This window comes from Numenius arquata, unplaced genomic scaffold (genome assembly GCF_964106895.1).
Source record: "Numenius arquata unplaced genomic scaffold, bNumArq3.hap1.1 HAP1_SCAFFOLD_910, whole genome shotgun sequence".
NCBI classification, from domain to species: Eukaryota; Metazoa; Chordata; class Aves; order Charadriiformes; family Scolopacidae; genus Numenius; species Numenius arquata.
In genome coordinates, this window is record NW_027414415.1 from 1 (window position 1) to 20,816 (window position 20,816).

Consider the following 20,816-nt stretch of genomic DNA (forward strand, 5'->3'; position numbering starts at 1 on the left):
GGCCACCATCCCCTGGGGCTGACCCAACATGGCCGCCCTCCCATCATCCCCTGGGGCTGACCTACCATGGCCGCCCTCCCATCATCCCCTGGGGCAGACCCAATATGGCCGCCCTCCCATCATCCCCCGGGGCAGACCCAACATGGCCGCCCTCCCATCATCCCCCGGGGCTGACCCACCATGGCCGCCCTCCCATCATCCCCCGGGGCTGATCCAACATGGCCGCCCTCCCATCATCCCCTGCGTTCACCCAACATGGCCGCCCTCCCCACCGCCGCCACGTGCCCGCGCCGTGACGTCCCTCGGTACGTGCCCACGTCACGCTGCTGAGGGGTGGGCGTAGCCTTCCCGTCCCTGACCCCGCCCCTTCCCAGGCCACGCCCCTCCCGAAGGGGCGGGGCCCGCCCGCCACGCGCCGCCCGCCACGCGCCGCCCGCCGCCATCTTCTCCCCTCTCGCGAGACCCGCCTCGCTTTGAGTGCACGGGGAGGAGGGGGGGGTAAGGCGGGGGGGGGGGTGGTCGAGGAAGGTAAAATCTCGCGAGAGCCCGGCGCGGAGGCAACGGGGCTCTCGCGAGATCTCTTAGGCCACGCCCCCCCCAGTCGGCCGGCAGCGCGCGCGCGGCGGCGGCCGCCGCCATTTTGCCGCTGGCCCGGTGGCTTCGGACTCCATTTCCCGTGAGCCCCGCGGCGGAGGGGGGCGGGGGGGGCACCGGGAGGGGGCTGGGGGACGGTTTTGGGGGTTGGGGGGGGGGGGGGGGGTTGGGTGTCGGGGGCGGCCATTTTGCGGCGGCGGATGGCGGCGGAGCGGCGGGGCTGAGGCGGAGCGGGAGGCGCCTCCTCCTCCTCCCTCCCCCCCCCCCCTCCCGTGAGGTGAGGCCGGGAGCCATCGGTAACGGCAGAGCGGGGACACCCCCTCCCCCACACAGGGAAAGGGCGGGAAGGGGAAATCGGCGAGGGGCAAGGGACCGCCCTGGGGGCTGGGGGGGGACCCACGAGTGGGGCCGGGTGTGGGGAGAAGGGCCCCGGTGTGGGGCAGACCGAGGACCCCCTCTTGGGGGGCTTGAGGCCCACGATGTGGGGCAGGGGACCCCCGCGTGGGGCAGCCGCAGGGTTTTCCTGTGGGCCTCGGGGTCCAAAATGTGGGGCAAGGGAACCCCCAAGTGGGGTAATGGGGCCGGGCGTGGGGCAGCCGGAGGGTCGCTTCTGTGGGGCATGGGGTGCAAGATGTAGGTGGGTGTGGGGTGAGGCACCCCCGTGTGGGACCGGGGACCCCAAGTGAGCCCCCCCCCCAAGAGGGACCCCAGTGTGGGGCACCCCATCGATTATGCTGTGGGGCAGGAAAACCCCACGTGGGATCTGGGCACCCTGCCGTGGGGCACCCTGGGGGTCACGCCATGGGGCAGGGGACCCCGAGGTGGGGCGAGAGGACACCCGTGTGGGGCCCCCTGAGAGTCCTGCTATGGGGCAGGGGACCACCATGTGGGGCTCGGGGACCCCCCAAGTTGCCCCCCCCCGCCCAGGTCAAAGTTCAGAGTGTGCCTGAGGTCAGGGATGAGGGCAGGATTTGGGGGTCACCACTGGGGGGGGCAGCACCCATGGGGGGAGTCACTGGGGGGAAGGGGTCATGGAGGGGCTTAGCACCCATTGGGGGGGCAGCACCCAGGTTTTTGGGGTCACCACTGTGGGGTCAGCACCCATGGTTGGGGGTCACCATTGAGGGAGGGCTCAAAATTCACAGGTGGGGGTCACCATGTGGGGGGCAGCGTTTACTGAGGGGGGCAGCACCCAGGTTTTGGGGGTCACTATTGGGCAGGGGCAGCACCCAGGATTTGGGGGGGGCAGCACGCATGGTGGGGTCACCAGGGGGACAGCACCTGTTGGGGGAGATTGGGGGGAGTAGCACCCAGGGTTTGGGGGTCACCACGGGGGGGGAAGCACCCATTCGGGGGCAGCACACAGAGTTTGGGGGTCACCATGGGTGGGGCCAGCACCCATGGGTGGGGGTCACCCTTAAGGGGGGGCTCAGCCGCCATAGGTGGGGGGTCACCATGAGGGAGGGGTCATGGGGGGGACAGCACCCATGGGTGACTGTGACTCACTGTGCCTGGTGTGGGGGGGTGTGTGTGTGTGTGTGTCCCAGGAGCGCCCCCCCCCGCGCCACCGACACCGTGGAAGTGGAGTGTGAGGAGGAGGAGGAGGGCCCCGCGCACACAGGTGGGGCCGCAGCACCCATGGGTGCTGGGGGGAGACGGGGGGGGGACAGCACCCCTGGGTGCCTCCCCTCACCCTGACACACCTCCCCACAGAGCGCAGGCTGGGCCGCCCGGGGGCCCAGGAGCTGGACCAGGATGAGGCCCCCCCTTCCCAGCATGCCCTGGGGCAGGCGGGGGGCCCCGGGGCCCCCCCACCCCGCCCCCACCCGCCGCTGCACCCCCAGGTGAGGGGGGGGGGGGGGGTCGGGGAGGGGAGCGAGGTGGGGGGGCACCCAACACCCTACCCCCACAAACCATGGGCATGGCTGGGGGGAAGCACCCCCAAAGTGATATCTGCCCAGTCTCTGCACTCCCAAAGTGACACACCCCCCCCCCAATCTCCCAACTTTTATGGTCCCCCGAAATGACCCCCCCCAGTCCCTACACCCCCAAAACGATGCCCCCTAAGTGACTCCCTTCAGTTTCTGCACCCCCAAAGTAATTCCCCAACCTTTGTACCCCACCCAAAGTGACACCACCCCCCCCAAAAGTGACATCTCTCCAGTCTGTGCACCCCCAAAGTGACCCCCCCAAAGTGATCTCACTTCCTAAATGACCCCCCACCCCCCATAACCACCCCCCAAACTCAGCTGGGGCCCCCCCAACCCACCCGCAACCCATTATAGCCCCCCCCAGCCTCCCCAAACTCGTCTGCACCCCTCAACTGCTCGTAGACCCCCCCCAAATTCTTCCTATATCCCCCCCCAGCTCCTTTGTGCCCCCAACTCCCCACAGACCCCCCCCAAATTCTCCCTATAGCTCCCCCAAGCTTTTCTCCACCTTCTGTAGCCCCCCCCAAGCTCCTCTGTGGCCTCTGACTCCCCATAGACCCCCCCCAGATTCTGCCTGTAGCCCCCCCAAGATCCCCGCTGCCCAGTATAGCCCCCCCCCCAACCTCATCACCGACCCTCGTTACCCCCCCCCAAAGACATCCCCCACCCCTTCCCCAAAACCTGACCCCCCCTTCTGTGTCACTGTCCCCCCCCGCCCAGCTCCCCCCGGCCAGAATGACGGGCAGCAACCCGGTGTCCCCCGCCTCCTCGGGCTCCCCCGGCAGCGTCTCGCCCCCCGCATCCTCGCCAGCCCCCCCCCGCCCTGATGGCCCCCCCGGCCCCCCGGAGCCCCCCAGCCTCTGGGACAAGACCCACGCCGAGATCGCCGAGCAGGCCAAGCATGTAAGTGCCCCCCCTGCTCCATTGCAGCTTCCATGGGGGAGGGGATTGGGGGGCACCTGGGGGGCTCTGCCCCGTAGCAGAGGTTGGAGAGTTTTGGGTGTTGTGGGGGGGGGGAGTTGGGGGGCGGTTCAGCCCTATAGCAGCCATTGAAGAGTCTCAGGTGTCGTCTGGGGAGCACCTGAGGGGCATTTAGGGGGCTCAGCCCCATCCCAACCATTGGGGGAGGGTTGGGGGGCACCTGGGGGGCTCTGCCCCATAGCAGCCATTGAGGAGCCTCAGCTGTCATCTGGGTGGGGGAGTTTGGGGGACACTTGGGGGGCTCAGCCCCATAGCAGCCACTGAGGAGTCTCAGCTGTCATCTGAGAGGGGAGGTTGGGGGACACTTGGGGGGCTCAGCCCCATAGCAGCCACTGAGGAGTCTCAGCTGTCATCTGAGAGGGGAGGTTGGGGGGCACTTGGGGGGCTCAGCCCTATACCAGGCATTGGAGAGTCTCAGGTGTCATCTGGGAGGGGAGGTTGGGGGGGACCTGGGGGCCTCTGCCCCATAGCAGGCGCTGGAGAGTCTTGGGTATCAGCTGGGGTGGGGGGCACCTGGGGGGCTCAGCCCTATACCAGCCCTTGAAAAATCTGCGTCGTTTTTCAGAGCACGTTTCTGGGGCAATTTAAGGTCGTTTTGGGGGTGTTTTGATGTCCCCCAACCCTATATTAGCCCTTGGAGAATCCCTGAGGTCCCACAGGGACTTTGGGATGATTTGGGGGGGTTTGGGGGAGCGCGGCTGACCCCTTGGTGCTCTCCAGGAGGCGGAGGTGGAGCATCGGGTGGCAGAGATGAAGCGCGAAGGATTCTGGTCCTTACGACGGTTGCCCAAAGTCCCGGAACCGGCCCGGCCCAAGGTCCACTGGGACTATCTCTGTGAGGAGATGCAGTGGTTGGCTGCCGACTTTGCCCAGGAACGACGCTGGAAGAGGGGCGTGGCCCGCAAGGTAAGGGCCCCACCCACCCCTCCTCAGCCAATGGGGGAGCCGCAACTCCATAAGAGCCAGCCGAGAACCTCTGGTGGCTTCTCAGAGGGGTTTCAAGAAGCTTTAGATGAGATTCAACCACGTCTAGTGGCTTCTCAGAGGGATTGGAAGAGGTTCAACAGTCTGAATAATTTCTGGTGGCAACTTACGGGTGTTTGGAGAAGTTTTGGTGGAGATTCAACACTCTGGAGAACGTCTAGTGGCATCTCAGAGGGGTTTGAACGAGCTTTGGGGGAGGTTCAATCACCTGGAGAACTTCTGGTGCCATCTTGTGGGGGTTTGGAGGAGCTTCGGGGGAGGTTCAATCCTCTGGAGAACCTCTAGTGGCATCTCAGAGGGGTTTGAAGGAGCTTTAGATGAGGTTCAACTACGTGGAGAACATCTGGTGGCATCTCAGGGGTGTTTGGAAGAGCTTTGGTGGAGCTTCAGTCCATCTGGTGGCATCTCAGAGGGGTTCAGAGGAGTTTTGGAGGCGGCTCAACTCCTTGGAGAACGTCTGGTAGCATCTCAGGGGGGTTTGGAGGAGCTTTGGGTGAGGTTCGATACCTCTGGTCGCATCTCAGGGGGGTTTGGAAGACCCTCAACCCTTCAGCAGCCCTTTCCCTGCCTTGAAATTTTGGGGCCCCCCCCCCCCACCCATGGGTGCCCCCCCAGGTGGTGCGGATGGTGATGCGTCACCACGAGGAGCAGCGGCAGAAGGAGGAACGGGCCAAGCGGGAGGAACAGGCCAAGCTGCGCCGAGTGGCTGCTGCCATCGCTAAGGAGGTCAAGCAGTTCTGGAGCAACGTGGAGAAGGTGAGGACCACCCCCACCCATGGGTGACGCCCCACCCGCAGGTGGCTTCTTGTGGTCTGTTGGTCTCACCAGGCTTCTATGGGTCTTCTGCTTTGGGTGGGGAGGAACTGGGTGGCCGCCACCCCCATGGGATGTGCCCGACTGCTCCTGGGCTACCAACTCTCAGCAGGTGGCTACCACTCCCTGAGCACCCATGGGTGCTCAGTAGGCCCCATGCACTTGTTCTTAGGTGACCCAATGTTGAAGAGGGCCTACTAATTTTTGTTGGTGGCTACCAAATTTTGAAGCCTCCAGACTTACGTAACATCTTGAGGCTTGATGAGGTCGTTTGGGCTACTAACAGCTCCTTTGTGGCCACCAGCACCCATGGGTGCTTGGCAGCGTGTCTGGTCGCCCATGGGCCACTGAGGCTTCTAGGTGGTCACCAAGCTGTGGGGCACCCAAAGGTTCTTAGTGCTCTAGCGCTTTTCAGCCTGGCCACCCCTGGGCTACCAACAGTTCCTAGGGGGCCAGCAGCTTCAGGGCACCTGTTGGTGCCCAGCAACACGTTCCTGATTACCCATTGGATGGCTATCAGTGACCCGTGGTGGCCATTGGGTGGCTGTTGGTGCCCGTGGTGACCATTGGATGGGTGTTGGTGACCCGAGGTGGCTGTTGGGTGGCTGTTGGTGACCCATGGTGGCCGTTGGATGGCTGTTAATGAACCATGGTGGCTGTTGGTTGACATTGGGTGGCCGTTGCTGACCCAGGGTGGGCATTGGGTGGTGGGTGGTGACCTGTGGTGGCCGCTAGATGACATTGGACGGCTGTTAATGGCCCACGATGGCCGTTGATTGATCTTAGGTGGCTGTTGGTGGCCTGTGGTGGACATTGGTTGACTTTGGGTGGCCATTGCTGACCCATGGTGGCCACTAGATGACATTAGGTAGCTGTTAACGACATATGGTGGCCGTTAGGTGACATCAAGTGGCCACTGCTGACTCCTGGTGGTCACTGGGTGGTGGGGGGTGACCCGTGGTGGCCACTACATGACATTGGATGGCTGTTAACGATCTACGGGTTGTTGTGTGACATCGAATGGCCACTGTTGACTCATGGTGGCCATTGGATGATGTTGGGTGGCCGTCAGTTGACCTTGGGTGGCCGTTGCTGCCCCATGATGGCCATCTGGTGACCTAGGGTCGCTGGTGGTGACCATTGGATGACACAGTACGGTTGTTAACGCCCCATGGTGGCCGTTGGGTGACTCAGGGTGGTCTTTGGGTGGCCGTCGGTGGCGTTGGTGGCCAATGGGTGGGGTTGGTGGCCCAGGTGGTGCAGTTCAAGCAGCAGTCGCGGCTGGAGGAGAAGCGGAAGAAGGCCCTGGACCTGCAGCTGGACTTCATCGTGGGCCAGACCGAGAAGTACTCAGACCTCCTGAGCCGCAGCCTCAACGCCCCCCGAAGAGGCCCCCCCGGCCCCCGCCACCTCCCCCCTCAAGGTGGGGACAGCCAGCGGACATGGGGACAGCGGTGGGACAGGCTGGGGACATGGGGACAGCGGGGGGGCAGGGGGACAGCCTGGAGGGGCTGGGGGGACATGGGGACAGGAGGGGGTTGGGGCGACAGTCCAGGGGGTGGGTGGGGACATGGGGACAGCGGGGGGACAGCCTTGGGGGGGCTTGGGACACTTGGGGACACTGAGGGGACACGGGATGATGGGGACACTGAGGGGTGGGGGACAGGAGCACCCGGGGGGGCTGGGGACACTGAGGGGGGGACATGGAGACACCTATGGATGATGGGGACACTGGGAAGGGGGACAGGGACACTGACGGGGGGGGGACATTGAGGGGACGCGGGGGTACCCAGGCGTGGTGGGGACACTGAGGTGGGGGGGGACACAGACACCCAGGGGGGTTGGAGACACTGGGCAGGGGGACAACACATGGGGACAGTAAGGGGACACAGAGGGTGCTGGGGACACTGAGGGGGGTACAGGAGGGGACAGGGCCACCCATGGGTACTGACACCCCCTCCCCCGCAGATGGTGACACAGAGCCCCCAGACGAGGACGTCACCGAGGATCCCCCCCCCGAGGGGCGCCGCCGGGAGGGGGAGGTGCCCCTGGAGGAGCTGCTGGGCTCCCTGCCCCCCCAGGTACCCCCCATCCCCCACCCCCTCCACCTTGGGGACTGCCCTGTCACCTGCTGTCACCCCGTGTCACTCACAGGCGCTGCTGCGGAGGAACAAGCGGCCTTGGGAGCCCCGGGAGGAGGACGAAGAGTTCGCGGCCGAGGAGGAGGAAGGTGAGGACGGAGGGGGGGAGAGGGGGGGTCACACGACGGGGGTGACTCCTGTCCTGGGGGGCTGCCACCCATTTCTGGGGTTCTGTTATCTGCTCTTGGGGACTGTCACCCATCACCAGGATTCCGTCAGCATTTCTGGAGCTCTGTCACCCAAAACAGGGCCCTTGTCAGCTGTCCCTGGGTCCTGTCACCCATTTCTGGGGCTCTTGTCACCTTTCCCTGGGGCGCTGTCACCCCCAACAGGGCTCTTGTCACCTGTCCCTGGGGCTGTCACCTGTTTCTGGGGCTCTGTCGCCTGTCTTTGGGCTCTTGTCACCCATCCCTGGGGCCTGTCACCTAATTCAGGGGCTCTGTCACCCATCACCAGGAGTCTGTCACTTATTTCGGGGACTCTGTCACCTGTCCTTGGTCTCTGTCACCCACAGCAGGGCTCTTGTCAGCCATCCCTGGGGCCTGTCACCTAATTCAGGGGCTCTGTCACCCATCACCAGGGGTGTGTCACCCAACTGTGGGGCTCTGTCACCCATCCTTGGGGACTGTCACCCATTTCTGGGGCTCTGTCACACGTCACCAGGGGTCTGTCACCCATTTCTGGGGCTCTTGTCACCTTTCCCTGGGGCGCTGTCACCCACAGCAGGGCTCTTGTCACCTGTCCCTGGGGCTGTCACCTGTTTCTGGGGCTCTGTAACCCATTTCTGGGGTTCTGTCGCCTGTCTTTGGGCTCTTGTCACCCATCCCTGGGGCCTGTCACCTATTTCGGGGGCTCTGTCACCCAATTGTGGGACTCTGTCACCCATCCTTGGTCTCTGTCACCCACAACAGGGCTCTTGTCGCCTGTCCCTGGGGCCTTTCACCTAATTCAGGGGCTCTGTCACCCATCACCAGGGGTCTGTCACCCAACTGTGGGGCTCTTGTCACCCGTCCCTGGGGCTCTGTCACCCATCCTTGGGGACTGTCACCCATTTCTGGGGCTCTGTCACACGTCACCAGGGGTCTGTCACCCATTTCTGGGGCTCTTGTCACCTTTCCCTGGGGCGCTGTCACCCACAGCAGGGCTCTTGTCACCTGTCCCTGGGGCTGTCACTTGTTTCTGGGGCTCTGTAACCCATTTCTGGGGCTCTGTCGCCTGTCTTTGGGCTCTTGTCACCCATCCCTGGGGCCTGTCACCTATTTCGGGGGCTCTGTCACCCAATTGTGGGACTCTGTCACCCATCCTTGGTCTCTGTCACCCACAACAGGGCTCTTGTCACCCATCCCTGGGGCTCTGTCACCCATCCCTGGGGACTGTCACCCACTTCTGGGACTCTGTTACCCGTCCTTGATCTCTGTCACCCACAAGAGGGCTCTTGTCACCCGTCCTTGGTCTCTGTCACCCACAACAGGGCTCTTGTCACCCATCCCTGGGGCCTGTCACCTATTCCTGGGGCTCTGTCACCCATCTTTGGACTCTCGCCCACAACGGGGCACTTGTTACCCGTCCCTGTGACTCTTGCCACCCCTCCTGGGGCTACTGTCACCTCTTGGAGACTCTGTCACCCCCGGGGCTCGGTCCCTCTGGGGACGGTGTCCCCCCCGCCGTGGGGTGGGTATGTTCCCCCCCAGGCTGATGTCACCTGTGTCACCCCCCGCCCAGGTGAGGACGAGGAGGAGACCATCGCGGCGCAGGAGCGGCTGGAGGGGGACGTGGACCACAAGCAGGAGCTGGACGACCTGGCGCGGGAGGGTGAGGGGCACCCCCTGTGGGGCGTGTTGGGGTGTGTTACGGCATGTTACAGCATGTTGAGGCGTGTTACGGTGTGCTGGGGTGCGTTATGGCGTATTGTGGTGTGGAGAGCTGTGTTGTGGTATGTAGCGTGTTGAGCCATGTTGCGAGTTGTGGTGTGTTGAACCATGTTACGTGTTGATGTGTTTGTGTTGTGGCGTGTTAAGGTGTGTTATGGCGTGTTGGGGCGTGTTATGGCGTGTTGGGGCACGTTATGGCATGTTGAGCCGTGTTGCGATTTGTGGTGTGTCGAACCATGTTACATGTTGATGCATGTTTAAGTGTGTTGTGGCGTGTTGAGGTGTGTTATGGTGTGTTGGGGCATGTTATGGCATGTTGAGATGTGTTGTGAGTTGTGTGTTGAACCATATTACGTGTTGATGTGTGTTTAAGTGTGTTGTGGTGTGTTGAACCATGTTACATGTTGATGTGTGTTTAACTGTGTTGTGGCTTGTTGAGGTGTGTTATAGCGTGTTGGGGCATGTTATGGCATGTTGAGCCATGTTGCGAGTTGTGGCGTGTTGAGGTGTGTTACACGTTGATGCGTGTTTTAAGTGTGTTGTGGCATGTTCTGTGTTACGGCGTGTTGGGGCGTGTTATGGCATGTTGAGCCGTGTCACGGTGTGTAGCGTGTTGAGCCGTGTTGCGAGTTTCTGTGTGTTGAGGCATGTTACGCGTTGATGCATGTTTGTGTTGTGGCGTGTTGAGATGTGTTACACGTTGATGCACGTTGGGGTGTGTTGTGGCGTGTTCTGTGTTGGGGCATGTTATGGCGTGTTGAGCCATGTTGCAGTGTGTTGTGGCATGTAGCGTGTTGAGCCATGTTGTGAGTTATGGTGTGTTGAGGCGTGTTACACGCTGATGTGTGTTTAAGTGTTGTGTTACACATTGATGCGTGTTTAAGCGTGTTGTGGTGTGCTGTGGCGTGTCCTGTGTTACAGCATGTTACAGCATATTCCAGTGTGTTGCATGTTGAAGCGTGTTGGGGCATGTTGTGTGTTGTGGCATGTTGTGTGTTGAGGTGTGTGTTGGCGTATTGCATGTTGCGACATGTGCGTTGTGTGTGGAGGCGTGTTGTGTGTTGCAGAGTGCTGAGGCGTGTTGGTGCGTGCTGAGGTGTGTTACAGTGTGTTGAGGCGCATCATCGCATGTTATGGCATGTTGAGCCGTGTTGCGGCGTGTTGTGGCGTGTAGCGTGTTGAGCCGTGTTGCGAGCTGTGGCGTGCTGAGGCGTGTTGAGGTGCGTCAAGGCATGCTGAGGCCTGGCGTGGCGTGCCGAGGCGTGTCATGGCGTGTTGTGGCATGTTGCGTGTGCTGAGCCGTGTTGCGTGTCGCAGGGGCGCTGCCAATGGAGGAGCTGCTGCAGAAATACGCCGGAGCCTTCGCCGACTCCGACTGCGACTCCCCCCCCGGCGCCAGCAGCACCCGCTCGGGTAGGGACACCCCAGGGTGGGGTGGGGGGACGACACGGGAACCCCCCGGGGGCTGTAGGGTCCCCCCAAATGCTGTGGGACCCTCAATGGGTGTGCTGTGGGTCCTCCCCTGGGTCCTAGAGACCCCCCTTAGGTGCCATAGGGTCACCTCTGGGTCCTAGAGACCCCCCCTCAGGTGCCATAGGGTCCCCCCTGGGTCCTAGAGACTCCCCACCATATGCTATAAGGTCACCTCTGGGTCCTAGAGACCGCCCCGCACTCCCCAGGTACCATAGAGCCACCCATGGGTGCTGCCACTGGCCCCCACCCCCAACACATGTCTTCCCCCCCGCCCCAGACTCACCGGCGGCCGAGAGCGATGAGGAGGAGGAGGAGGAAGACGAGGAGGAGGAGGAAGACGAGGAAGATGAAGATGAGGAAGAGGAGGAGGAAGAAGAAGAGGAAGAGGAGGAAGAAGAGGAGCAGGAGGAGACCGAGACGGGGGCTCCTGCCCCCGAGGACCCTTCCCCGCCCCCGGACACCCAAGAGCACCCAGGGGGGCCCCCCCCGGCCGTCCCACCACCCCCCACCACCGCCCCCACCCCCAAGAAGGAGATCACTGACATCGCTGCCGCCGCCGAGAGCCTCCAGCCCAAGGGCTACACCTTGGCCACCACCCAGGTAACCCCCCCCCCGACTCCCCCAGCACCCATGGGTGCTGCGGGGATGGGTGTCTCCCACCTCTGTCACTCCCCACAGTGTGTCACCCCCTGGGGCCAGCGTTCCCACCCCCCAGGCACGGTGTGTTCCCCCCCCCCCGGAGCCAATGTCACCCACCCTGGGCATGATGTCCCTCCGGGGTGCAGTGTCGTCCCCCCCCCCCCCCGGGTGTGATTTTCTCCCCTCAGGGCTGATGTCACCCCCCAGGGAGCAGTGTCCCCCCCCAGACCCGGGGCCGATGTCACCCCACGGGGAACAGTGTCCCCCCCCAGACCCGGGGCCGATGTCACCCCCCGGGGAGCAGTGTCCGCCCAGACCCGGGGCCGATGTCACCCCCCGGGGAGCAGTGTGTCCCCCCAGACCCGGGGCCGATGTCACCCCACGGGGAGCAGTGTCCCCCCCCAGACCCGGGGCCGATGTCACCCCCCGGGGAACAGTGTCCCCCCCCCAGACCCGGGGCCGATGTCACCCCCCGGGGAGCAGTGTCCCCCCCCAGACCCAGGGCCGATGTCACCCCCTGGGGAGCAGCGTCCCACCCCGGGGCCAATTTCACTGCCCCAAGGCTGATGTCACCCCCTGGGGCGGATGTCACCAACCTCCTTGGGACCACGTGCCCTCCCCCTCCCCTCAGGGCATGGTGTACCCCCATGGGTGTTGATGTCCCCCCCTGTGTGCCCCCCCCCCTGCAGGTGAAGACGCCGATCCCCCAGCTGCTGCGGGGCACGCTGCGGGAGTACCAGCACATCGGCCTGGACTGGCTGGTCACCATGTACGAGAAGAAGCTCAATGGCATCTTGGCCGACGAGATGGGCTTGGGCAAGACCATCCAGACCATCTCCCTCCTGGCCCACCTCGCCTGCGAGAAGGGTGAGGGGTGGGCCCACCCACCCAGGGAGGTCCCCCCAGGCCTTGGGAGGTGCTCAGCGCCTTGGGTGGGAGCTCCTTGGGTACCTTTGGGTGCTGTGGAGGGTCTTCGTAGGGGTCATCTACTCTGTCGTTGGGTGCTGTGTGGTTTTTGTAGGGTTTGTAGGACCCATCTTGGTTGTCCTTGGGTGCTGTGGGGTGTTTGTGACGTCTTTAGGGCTTATTTAGGTGCTCCTTAGGTACCTATGGGTGCTGTGGGTTCCTTATAGGACCTGAAGATCTCCATGGACTCCCTGAGCACCCATGGGTGCTGTGGGCTCCTTATAGGACGTGAAGATCTCTCTGGGCTTTCTGAGCACCCGCATGTCTTGCGGGTTCTTTGTAAGACCTGTAGGTCCCCGTGGGCTCCCCCAGCATCTATGGGGGTTCTGGGGTCCTTATACGCTCTGTAGGTATTCGTGAGGTCTCTAAGCGTCCATGGGTGCTGTAGGCTCCTTACAGGACCTGAAGGTCTCCATGGGTTCCCTGAGCACCCATGGGTGCTGTGGGTTCCTTATAAGACCTGAAAATCTCCATGGGTTCCCTGAGCACCCAGGTGTCCTGCAGGCTCCTTGTAGCACCTGTAGGTCCCCATGGGCTTCCCCGGCACCTATGGGTGCCTTCCTAGTCCCTCTCCTGATGCCGCCCCCCCCTCCCCGCAGGCAGCTGGGGCCCCCACCTCATCATCGTGCCCACCAGCGTGATGCTCAACTGGGAGATGGAGCTGAAGCGCTGGTGCCCCAGTTTCAAGATCCTCACCTATTACGGGGCGCAGAAGGAGCGGCGGCTGAAGCGGCAGGTGAACCCCAACCCCTCCTTGGGGCGGGGAGGGGGTGGAGAGGGTCCCCTGGCCCCACTCTCTTGACCCTCATGGGTGCCCCCCCACCCAGGGCTGGACCAAACCCAACGCCTTCCACGTCTGCATCACCTCCTACAAGCTGGTCCTGCAGGACCACCAGGCTTTTCGCCGCAAGAACTGGAAGTACCTGATCCTGGACGAGGCCCAGAACATCAAGAACTTCAAGTCCCAGCGCTGGCAATCGCTCCTCAACTTCAACAGGTCCCTGGGGGGGGGACCACCCATGGGTGTCGGGGGGCACCCTGTGGGGTTGGGGGACACCTCGGGGTGCTCAGGAAGCCGGGTGTGATGGCAGAGAGCCTGGGGTAGTGGGACACCATGGAGATGTTGGGGGTCACTGGAGATGTTGGGGGGATCCTGGGAAGGACCCATGGATGCTGGGGGGCACCCTATGGGGTTGGGGGACCCCTCGGGGTGCTCAGGATGCTGGATGTGATGGCAGAGAGCCTGAGGTGGTGGGGCACCCTGGAGAAGTTGGGGGCACCTTGGAGATGTTGGGGGGACACCCATGGGTGCTCTGTGTTTGCCTCTGGTTGCCCCCGTAGCTGCCCATGGAGGCTCCGTAACCCCCCCAGGGACCCCCATGGATCTTCTGTGACCCCTCAGGGACCCCCAAGGGTGCCCGCTAGCCACCCGTGGGTGCTCCATAAACTACCCCTCCCCCGAGATTGGGGGGGGCACCTATGGGGGTCTGCATTTGCCTCTGGGTGCCCTGTAGCCCCCTGTGGAGACTCCTTAACCCCACTAGGGACCCCCGTGGGTGCTCTGTGACCCCCCAGGGACCGCCATGAGTGTTCTTTGACCCCCCAGGGACCCCTATGGGTGCTCTGTGACCCCCCACAGACCCCTATGGGTGCTCTGTGCCCTTCCCCAGGGACCCCCATGGGTGTTCTGTCACCCCCCAGGGACCCCTATGGGTGCTCTGTGACCCCCCACAGACCCCTATGGGTGCTCTGTGCCCCTCCCCAGGGACTGCCATGGGCGCTCTGTGACCCCCCCAGGGACCCCCATGGGTGTTCTGTCACCCCCCAGGGACCCCTATGGGTGCTCTGTGACCCCCCCAGGGACCCTCATGGGTGTTCTGTCACCCGCCAGGGACCCCCATGGGTGCTCTGTGCCCCTCCCCAGGGACCCCCATGTGTGTTCTGTCACCCCTCAGGAACACCCTATGGGTGCCCGGTAGCCACCCATGGGTGCTCCATAAACTACACCCCCCCCAAGATTGGGGGGGGGCACCTATGGGTGTCTGTATTTGCCTCTGGATGCCCTGTAGCCCCCCCGTGGAGACTCCGTAACCCCCCCCCAGTGACCCCCATGGGTGCTCTGTGACCCCCCTCCCTGGGGTGCTGACATATCCCCCCACTTTTTCTCCCCCCTCCCACCACCCCCCCCCCAGCCAGCGGCGGCTGCTGCTGACGGGGACCCCCCTGCAGAACAGCTTGATGGAGCTGTGGTCCCTCATGCACTTCCTCATGCCCCGCGTCTTCCAGTCCCACCGGGAGTTCAAGGAGTGGTTCTCCAACCCCCTCACCGGCATGATCGAGGGCTCCCAGGAGTACAACGAGAGCCTGGTCAAGCGCCTCCACAAGGTGGGGGGGCACCCCAAAAAAATTGGGGGGCGGAGGATGGGACGGGAGGCACTTAGGGGGCATCAGGGTAGGGGTAGTGCCTCGGTTCTGGGGGTGGTTTGGGTGGAGGTGGGTCTGGGGTGGGGTGACCCCCGGGGTTGGGGTGACCCCCACTTTGGGGGGCAGCAGGGTAGGGGTGTCCCCATTTTGGGGTGACCCCTACTTGGGGGGCAGTGGGGTAGGGGTAGAGCTCTGGTTCTGGGGGTGATTTGGGTGGAGGTGGGTCTGGGGTGGGGTGACCCCCGGGGTTGGGGTGACCCCCACTTTGGGGGGCAGCAGGGTAGGGGTGTCCCCATTTTGGGGTGACCCCTACTTGGGGGGCAGTGGGGTAGGGGTAGAGCTCCGGTTCTGGGCGTGGTTTGGGTGGAGGTGGGTCTGGGGTGGGGTGGTCCCTGGGGTTGGGGTGACCCCCCTTTTGGGGTGACCCCCACTTTGGGGGGCAGCAGGGTAGGGGTGTCCCCGTTTTGGGGTGACCCCTACTTGGGGGGCAGTGGGGTAGGGGTAGAGCTCTGGTTCTGGGGGTGGTTTGGGTGGAACAGGATGGGGTGGGGTGACCCCCACTTTTGGGGTGACCCCCCCTTCTGGGGTTCAGTGGGGTGGGGGTGACCCACATTTTGGGGCACAACCACCTTCAGACAGCCCCTATTTGTCACCACCCCCAACTCCACGGTGGGTTGACCTCCATCGCCCCACCACCACCACCCCAGTTCCTCCCTCCCCCCCCCCCCCCCCCCCACTTTATTGGGGGGTGGAAGCCCCTAAGAAGGCGGCAGCTGATTGGCTGGTGCCGCAGGTGCTCCGCCCCTTCCTGCTGCGCCGGCTGAAGGTGGACGTGGAGAAGCAGATGCCCAAGAAGTACGAGCACGTCCTCAAGTGCCGCCTCTCCAAGCGCCAGCGCTACCTCTACGATGACTTCATGGGCCAGGCCAGGTGGGGTGGCACGTCCCCATGGGTCACCCCGGGTCACCCCGACTCCCCATCCTAACCTGGTGTGTCGTGTCCCCCCCCCCCACCTCGACAGCACCAAGGCCACCTTGGCCAGTGGCCACTTCATGAGCGTCATCAACGTCCTGATGCAGCTGCGCAAGGTCTGCAACCACCCCGACCTCTTCGAGCCCCGGCCCGTCCACTCGCCCTTCATCACCGATGGCCTCTGCTTCGTCACCCCTTCCCTCGTCCTCCGCGCCCTCGACCCCCACCCCTTCAAGGTGACACCACCGCCAACGAGGGGGACGTCAACGGGGTTGGGCTGGGGGACAACCAGGATGTGGTTGGAGGTGTGGAGTTGGGTTGTCCACCACCACCCAAGTGGACTAGGGTGGCCTCGTGGTGGCACTTCTGGGATGGAGAGGCACTAGGGTGGCCCTGTGGTGGCACTTCTTGGGAGACAGAGGCATTAGGTGGCCCTGTGGTGGCACTTCTGGGAGGAAGAGAACACGGGAAGCATCAGATGAACGGTTCAAGGTCTCGAGCAGGGTCATGGGGACATGGATGACATTTAGCAATAGCCTGAGGTGACAGGGGCCACCCTCTCATTGCCACGAGCACTTGAGGTTACAGCGTGGTCCTGTGTCTTTGTGGTGGCACCTCTGGGGACGTGGAGGACATGGGGACACTCCAGCCCCAGGGCTTCAGGTCCCCACGAGCAGGCTTAGGGGGACAGAGGTGACACCGAGCTGGCCCGAGGTGACGGGCCACGCTGTGGTTGTCACCAGCACTTGGGGTCACTAGTGTGGTCGTGTGTCCTCGTGGTGGCACCTCTGGGGACGTGGAGGACATGGGGACACTCCAGCCTCAGGGCTTCGGGTCCCCATGGGCAGGGACACCGAGCTGGCCCGAGGTGACATGGGCCACCCTTTGGTTGTCACCAGCAGGTGGACATGGGGCTGTTTGACCTGGTGACCCTGGAGGGCCGGGTGTCCCGCTACGCGGCCGACACCTTCCTGCCCCGCTGGCGGGTGACACGGCGCCTGGTGGAAGACGTCGCCGCCGCCCCCGATCCCCCCCCGCGCCCCAAACCCGTCCGCATGAAAGTCAACCGGTGAGGGGGGACATCGGGGACACCGGGGTGGCTTTGGGGACACTGGGGGGGTAGTGGGGCCCTTGGCGACACTGGGGTGGCCTTGTGGGCACCGGGGGGGGGGTGGGTGGGGACACTTGGGGACACCAGGGTGGCCCTGGGGACACTGGGGTGGTGGTGGGGCCCTTGGGGACACCAGGGTGGCCCTGGGGACACTAGGAGGGTGGTGGGGCCTTTGGGGACACCGGGGGGTCTTGGGGACACTGGAGTGGAGGGGGAAACTTGGGAACACCAGGATGGCCTTGGTGACATTATGGTGGCCTTGGTGTCACTGGGGTGGTCATGGGGCCCTTGGGGACACCAGGGCCACCTTGGGGACACTTGGGTGGTGGAAGGACCTTTGGGGCACCAGGGGTGGCCTTGGGGACACCATGGGGTCAACGGGATGGTGGTGGGACCCCTGGGGGACGTCCCCTGGGGGATGTGTTACCAGGACCTGGGGTGGGGTCAGGGTATGGGGGGGGGGGGGGGGGGCGTGGCCTCCCCTGACTCCACCCCTTCCCCAGGATGCTGCAGCCAATCCCGAAGGCGGAAAGCCGGGCGGTGCTGCTGCTCAACAGCCCCCGCCCTGGTGGGGGGCCCCCCCTGGGGGTGCTACCCCTCGGCCACGCCCCCCAGCCTGCCGGCCACGCCCCCCAGCCCACCAGCCACACCCCTCCACCCTCAGGCCACGCCCCCCTGCTGGTCTCCCCCGCCCCCTCTGGGGTGATGCTGGGCCCCGCCCTCCTGGCGACCGGCCCTGCTCCTCCTGCCGTAGGCCCCGCCCCTCCCGTCGGTGGGGCCCCGCCCCCCACCACTGGCTCCACCCCCCTACTGCCCCCCGGGGGGGCGGGGCTGGGGCTGGGGCTGGGATTGGCCCTGGCAGCCCCGCCCCGAGCCACGCCCACTCTGCTGCCCACGCTGGCTCCGCCCCCCGCCGGCCCCACCCAAGGTGAGAGGGCGGGGCTTGTTGAATGGGGGGTGGGGCTTGTTGAATGGGGGCGGGGCTTGGAAAATGGGCAGGGTTTGAAGGGCTGGGGTGGGGCTTGCGAGAGAGGCGTGGTCTGGTGTGAGGGGGCGGGGCTTGAGGTGGGTGGGGCACGGGTGGGGCGGGGCTTAAGGACCATTCATGGTCTGTATAGGGGGTGGGGCCAGCCCCTTGCCCTGCCCAAAATGGGGGGAGGGGGAGGATGGAGCGGGCGGGGCTTGGGCCGTATGGGCGGGGCCATCCTGTTAACCCCTCCCCTCCCACAGCCCTGCCGCCCGCTCCTCTGGCTGCCCCCCCCACCCCCCCCACCACCACCACCACCGGCGGCACGCCCCGTCCCCCTCAGCCCCCCCCCCCCCCCAATTTGGGGGGCAAAGGGGGGGCCCCCTTGGCCGCCTACGCCCTGCCTGGCCCTGGCCCCCAGCGGCTACTACTGGCCCCTGACATGCAAGCCCGCCTGCCCTGTGAGTAGCGCCCCTCCCCCCGCCGTTATTTGGGGTGGGGGGAGAGGGGAACCATAAAAAGGGGGGACGTCACCAACTGGGGAGGGGGAAGGCCTAAGGGTGGAGGTTGGGGACACTGAAATGGGGGGGGACACCCCCAAATTGGGGGGTACCCCAAAAGTGGGGTGGGGACAGAATCTTAATGGGTGGGGGGACACCCCCAAATGGGTGGAGGGGGACCCCAAAAGGTGGGGGGGATGAACTCCTAATGGGGGGGGGGACCCCCAAAAGGTTGGGGGGGGGACACGACTCTAAAATTAAGGGGACAACCTTAAAATGGTGTGGGGAGGGTCTCCCAAATGGGTGGGGGGGACACCCTGAATGTGGGGGACTCTGAAATGGGGGGGACAGTTCCCCCTCCAAAGGTGGGTGGGGCACTCTAAAATGGGGGGGGGAGGGGGGGGACACCCCCCAAAGGGGGAGTGGGGACCCTAAAATGGTGGGAGGAGGTTAAACATGTCCGTGTGTGTGTGTGTCCCCCCCCCGGCAGCCGGCGAGGTGGTGAGCATCGGGCAACTGGCGGCGCTGGCCCAACGGCCTGGGGGGGCCCCTGGAGGCGGGGGGGCGGCCCCCCCGGGGGGGGCCAAACCCCTCACCCTGCAGCTGCAGGGCAGCAAACTCACCCTGGCTGCTCCCCCGCTGCGGCACCTGGCCCTCACCCCCCCCCGCAGCCTCCCCCGTAAGTTGGGGGCACTCCCCCCGTTATTTCACACACCCCCCCCCGTTATTCCCTCCCTGCCCCCTTGCTCCCCCCCTTATTATCCTCCTCCCCCCACCATTTTAATCCTTGAGTTTGGGGGGGGGGTGTGATGGCTGGGGGGAGGGGGGGGAATAGGGTGACTGATCTCTCCTCCCCCCCCCCCCCCCCCCCAAGCTCTACCCTTAAATAGGGGGAGCTTTCCTGGGGAGGGGGGAGAGGGGGACCCCCCCCAAAATGGGGGAAGCCCCCCCAAATAGGGAGGGGAACTCTTAGTGATGGAGGAGGGGTGGTCTGAAATGGGGGGGGGACACCCTCAAATAAGTGGGGAGACCCCCGAATGGGGGGGGGGGCTGAAATGCAGGAGGGTGTCCTATAAAAGGGGGGGGGAGAGACCTAAAATGGGGGGGGGGAACACACACCCTGAAACAGGGGGAGATATACCTCAACAGTGGGGGGGGGACGACCCCCAAATGAGTGGGGGAGACCCTTAAAGGGGGGTTTGTGTGTGCTAAAATTGGGTTGGGGGGGGCTAGAACAGGGGGGGAACCCTATATGGGTGGGTGGGGGTTTGGGGCACCCCCTTAACCCCCCGCCATGCCCCCCCCCCTCCTCTCCGTGCAGGGAACGTGGTGCATCTGGTTGCAGCTGGGGGGCAGCACCCACTCCTGGGACCCCCCGCCCAGGTCACCCTCTTGGCTCCCGTCGCCCCCCCGGCCCCCACCGGGGCCCCCCCTGCTGCTGGGACCCCCCCCCAGCCCCCCACCATCGGCCTCCCTATCGCCACTGCCCAAGGTAAGGGGGGGGGGTGTGTGTGTGTGGTGTCTCTGGCTGCCAGCCCCCCCCCCAAACCACTGGGACCCACTTGGGTGCCCCTGGGACACCCCCGTGACCCCCCCCAGGCCTCTCTGGGTGCCCTTGAGCCCCTCCCAGACTCCTTTGGGTGCCCCTGGGACCCCCCCCAGATCCCTCCGGGTGCCCCTGAGGCCCCCCCAGATCCCTCCGGGTGCCCTTGAGGCCCTCCCCAGACTCCTTTGGGTGCCCCTGGGACCCCCCCAGACCCCCCAGGGTGCCTCTGGGACACCCCCCCCCCCCCCGTGACCTTCCCAGATCTTCCTGGGTGCCCCTGAGCCCCCCCAGGACCCCCCCAGGTGTCCTTGAGGCCCCCCCCCAGGCCCCTTCGGGTGCCCCTGGGACCCCCCCGTGACCCTTCTGGGTGCTCTTGAGCCCCACTCAGACCACCCTCAGGACCCCCTTGGGTGCCGATGGGTTCTTGGGGGGGCGTCAGTGTTTTTTCTGGGGGGGTCTAACTGGTTTTTCCCCCCTCCTCCCAGTGCCGACACCGCTGGTGAACAGCGGGGGGGTGGTGAAGATCGTGGTGCGCCAGGCCCCCCGCGATGGGCTGGTGGCCCCCCCCGCTCCCCCTCTGGCCCCCCCACCCGCCCCCCGACCTCCCCCGACCCCCCCTGCCCTGCCCCTCTTGCGGGTGCTGCCTGCGCCCCCCCCTGCCAGCGTCCCCCCCAGCACCACCGCCGCCACCGCAGCCGGACCTGACCTGATGGGTGAGTGTGACCCCTCCCCCCAGCACCCACGGGTGCCTCCTGCCTCCCTGGGGACCCCCCCGCACCCCTGGGGACACCCCCGCACCCATGGGGACAGCCCCACACTCTTGTGGTCTCCAAATGATGGGGGTCCCTGGATGATGGCCCCCCCCACCCAACATGTCTCTGGGTGTCCCCCAGCCCACCGTTG

General features: G+C 64.9%; 1 protein-coding gene across 1 annotated transcript in view; it reads left to right on the plus strand.

Annotated features, from left to right (window-relative positions):
• The first annotated feature begins 255 nt into the window (after positions 1-255).
• The window catches only part of SRCAP (Snf2 related CREBBP activator protein), a 29,864-nt gene continuing 9,303 nt past the window's right edge, over positions 256-20,816 (plus strand). The window contains exons 1-25 of the mRNA XM_074167125.1: positions 256-305; positions 2,142-2,215; positions 2,308-2,438; positions 3,246-3,428; positions 4,227-4,412; positions 5,106-5,246; positions 6,558-6,726; positions 7,272-7,384; positions 7,458-7,533; positions 9,167-9,256; positions 10,633-10,728; positions 11,066-11,151; positions 11,257-11,388; positions 12,117-12,294; positions 12,993-13,129; positions 13,221-13,390; positions 14,586-14,778; positions 15,611-15,747; positions 15,839-16,025; positions 16,689-16,858; positions 17,404-17,468; positions 17,565-17,828; positions 18,858-19,046; positions 19,689-19,859; positions 20,399-20,469. Coding sequence (XP_074023226.1) covers positions 256-305; positions 2,142-2,215; positions 2,308-2,438; positions 3,246-3,428; positions 4,227-4,412; positions 5,106-5,246; positions 6,558-6,726; positions 7,272-7,384; positions 7,458-7,533; positions 9,167-9,256; positions 10,633-10,728; positions 11,066-11,151; positions 11,257-11,388; positions 12,117-12,294; positions 12,993-13,129; positions 13,221-13,390; positions 14,586-14,778; positions 15,611-15,747; positions 15,839-16,025; positions 16,689-16,858; positions 17,404-17,468; positions 17,565-17,828; positions 18,858-19,046; positions 19,689-19,859; positions 20,399-20,469 — 3,459 coding nt within the window. The remainder of the gene's footprint in view (positions 306-2,141; positions 2,216-2,307; positions 2,439-3,245; positions 3,429-4,226; positions 4,413-5,105; positions 5,247-6,557; positions 6,727-7,271; positions 7,385-7,457; positions 7,534-9,166; positions 9,257-10,632; positions 10,729-11,065; positions 11,152-11,256; positions 11,389-12,116; positions 12,295-12,992; positions 13,130-13,220; positions 13,391-14,585; positions 14,779-15,610; positions 15,748-15,838; positions 16,026-16,688; positions 16,859-17,403; positions 17,469-17,564; positions 17,829-18,857; positions 19,047-19,688; positions 19,860-20,398; positions 20,470-20,816) is intronic.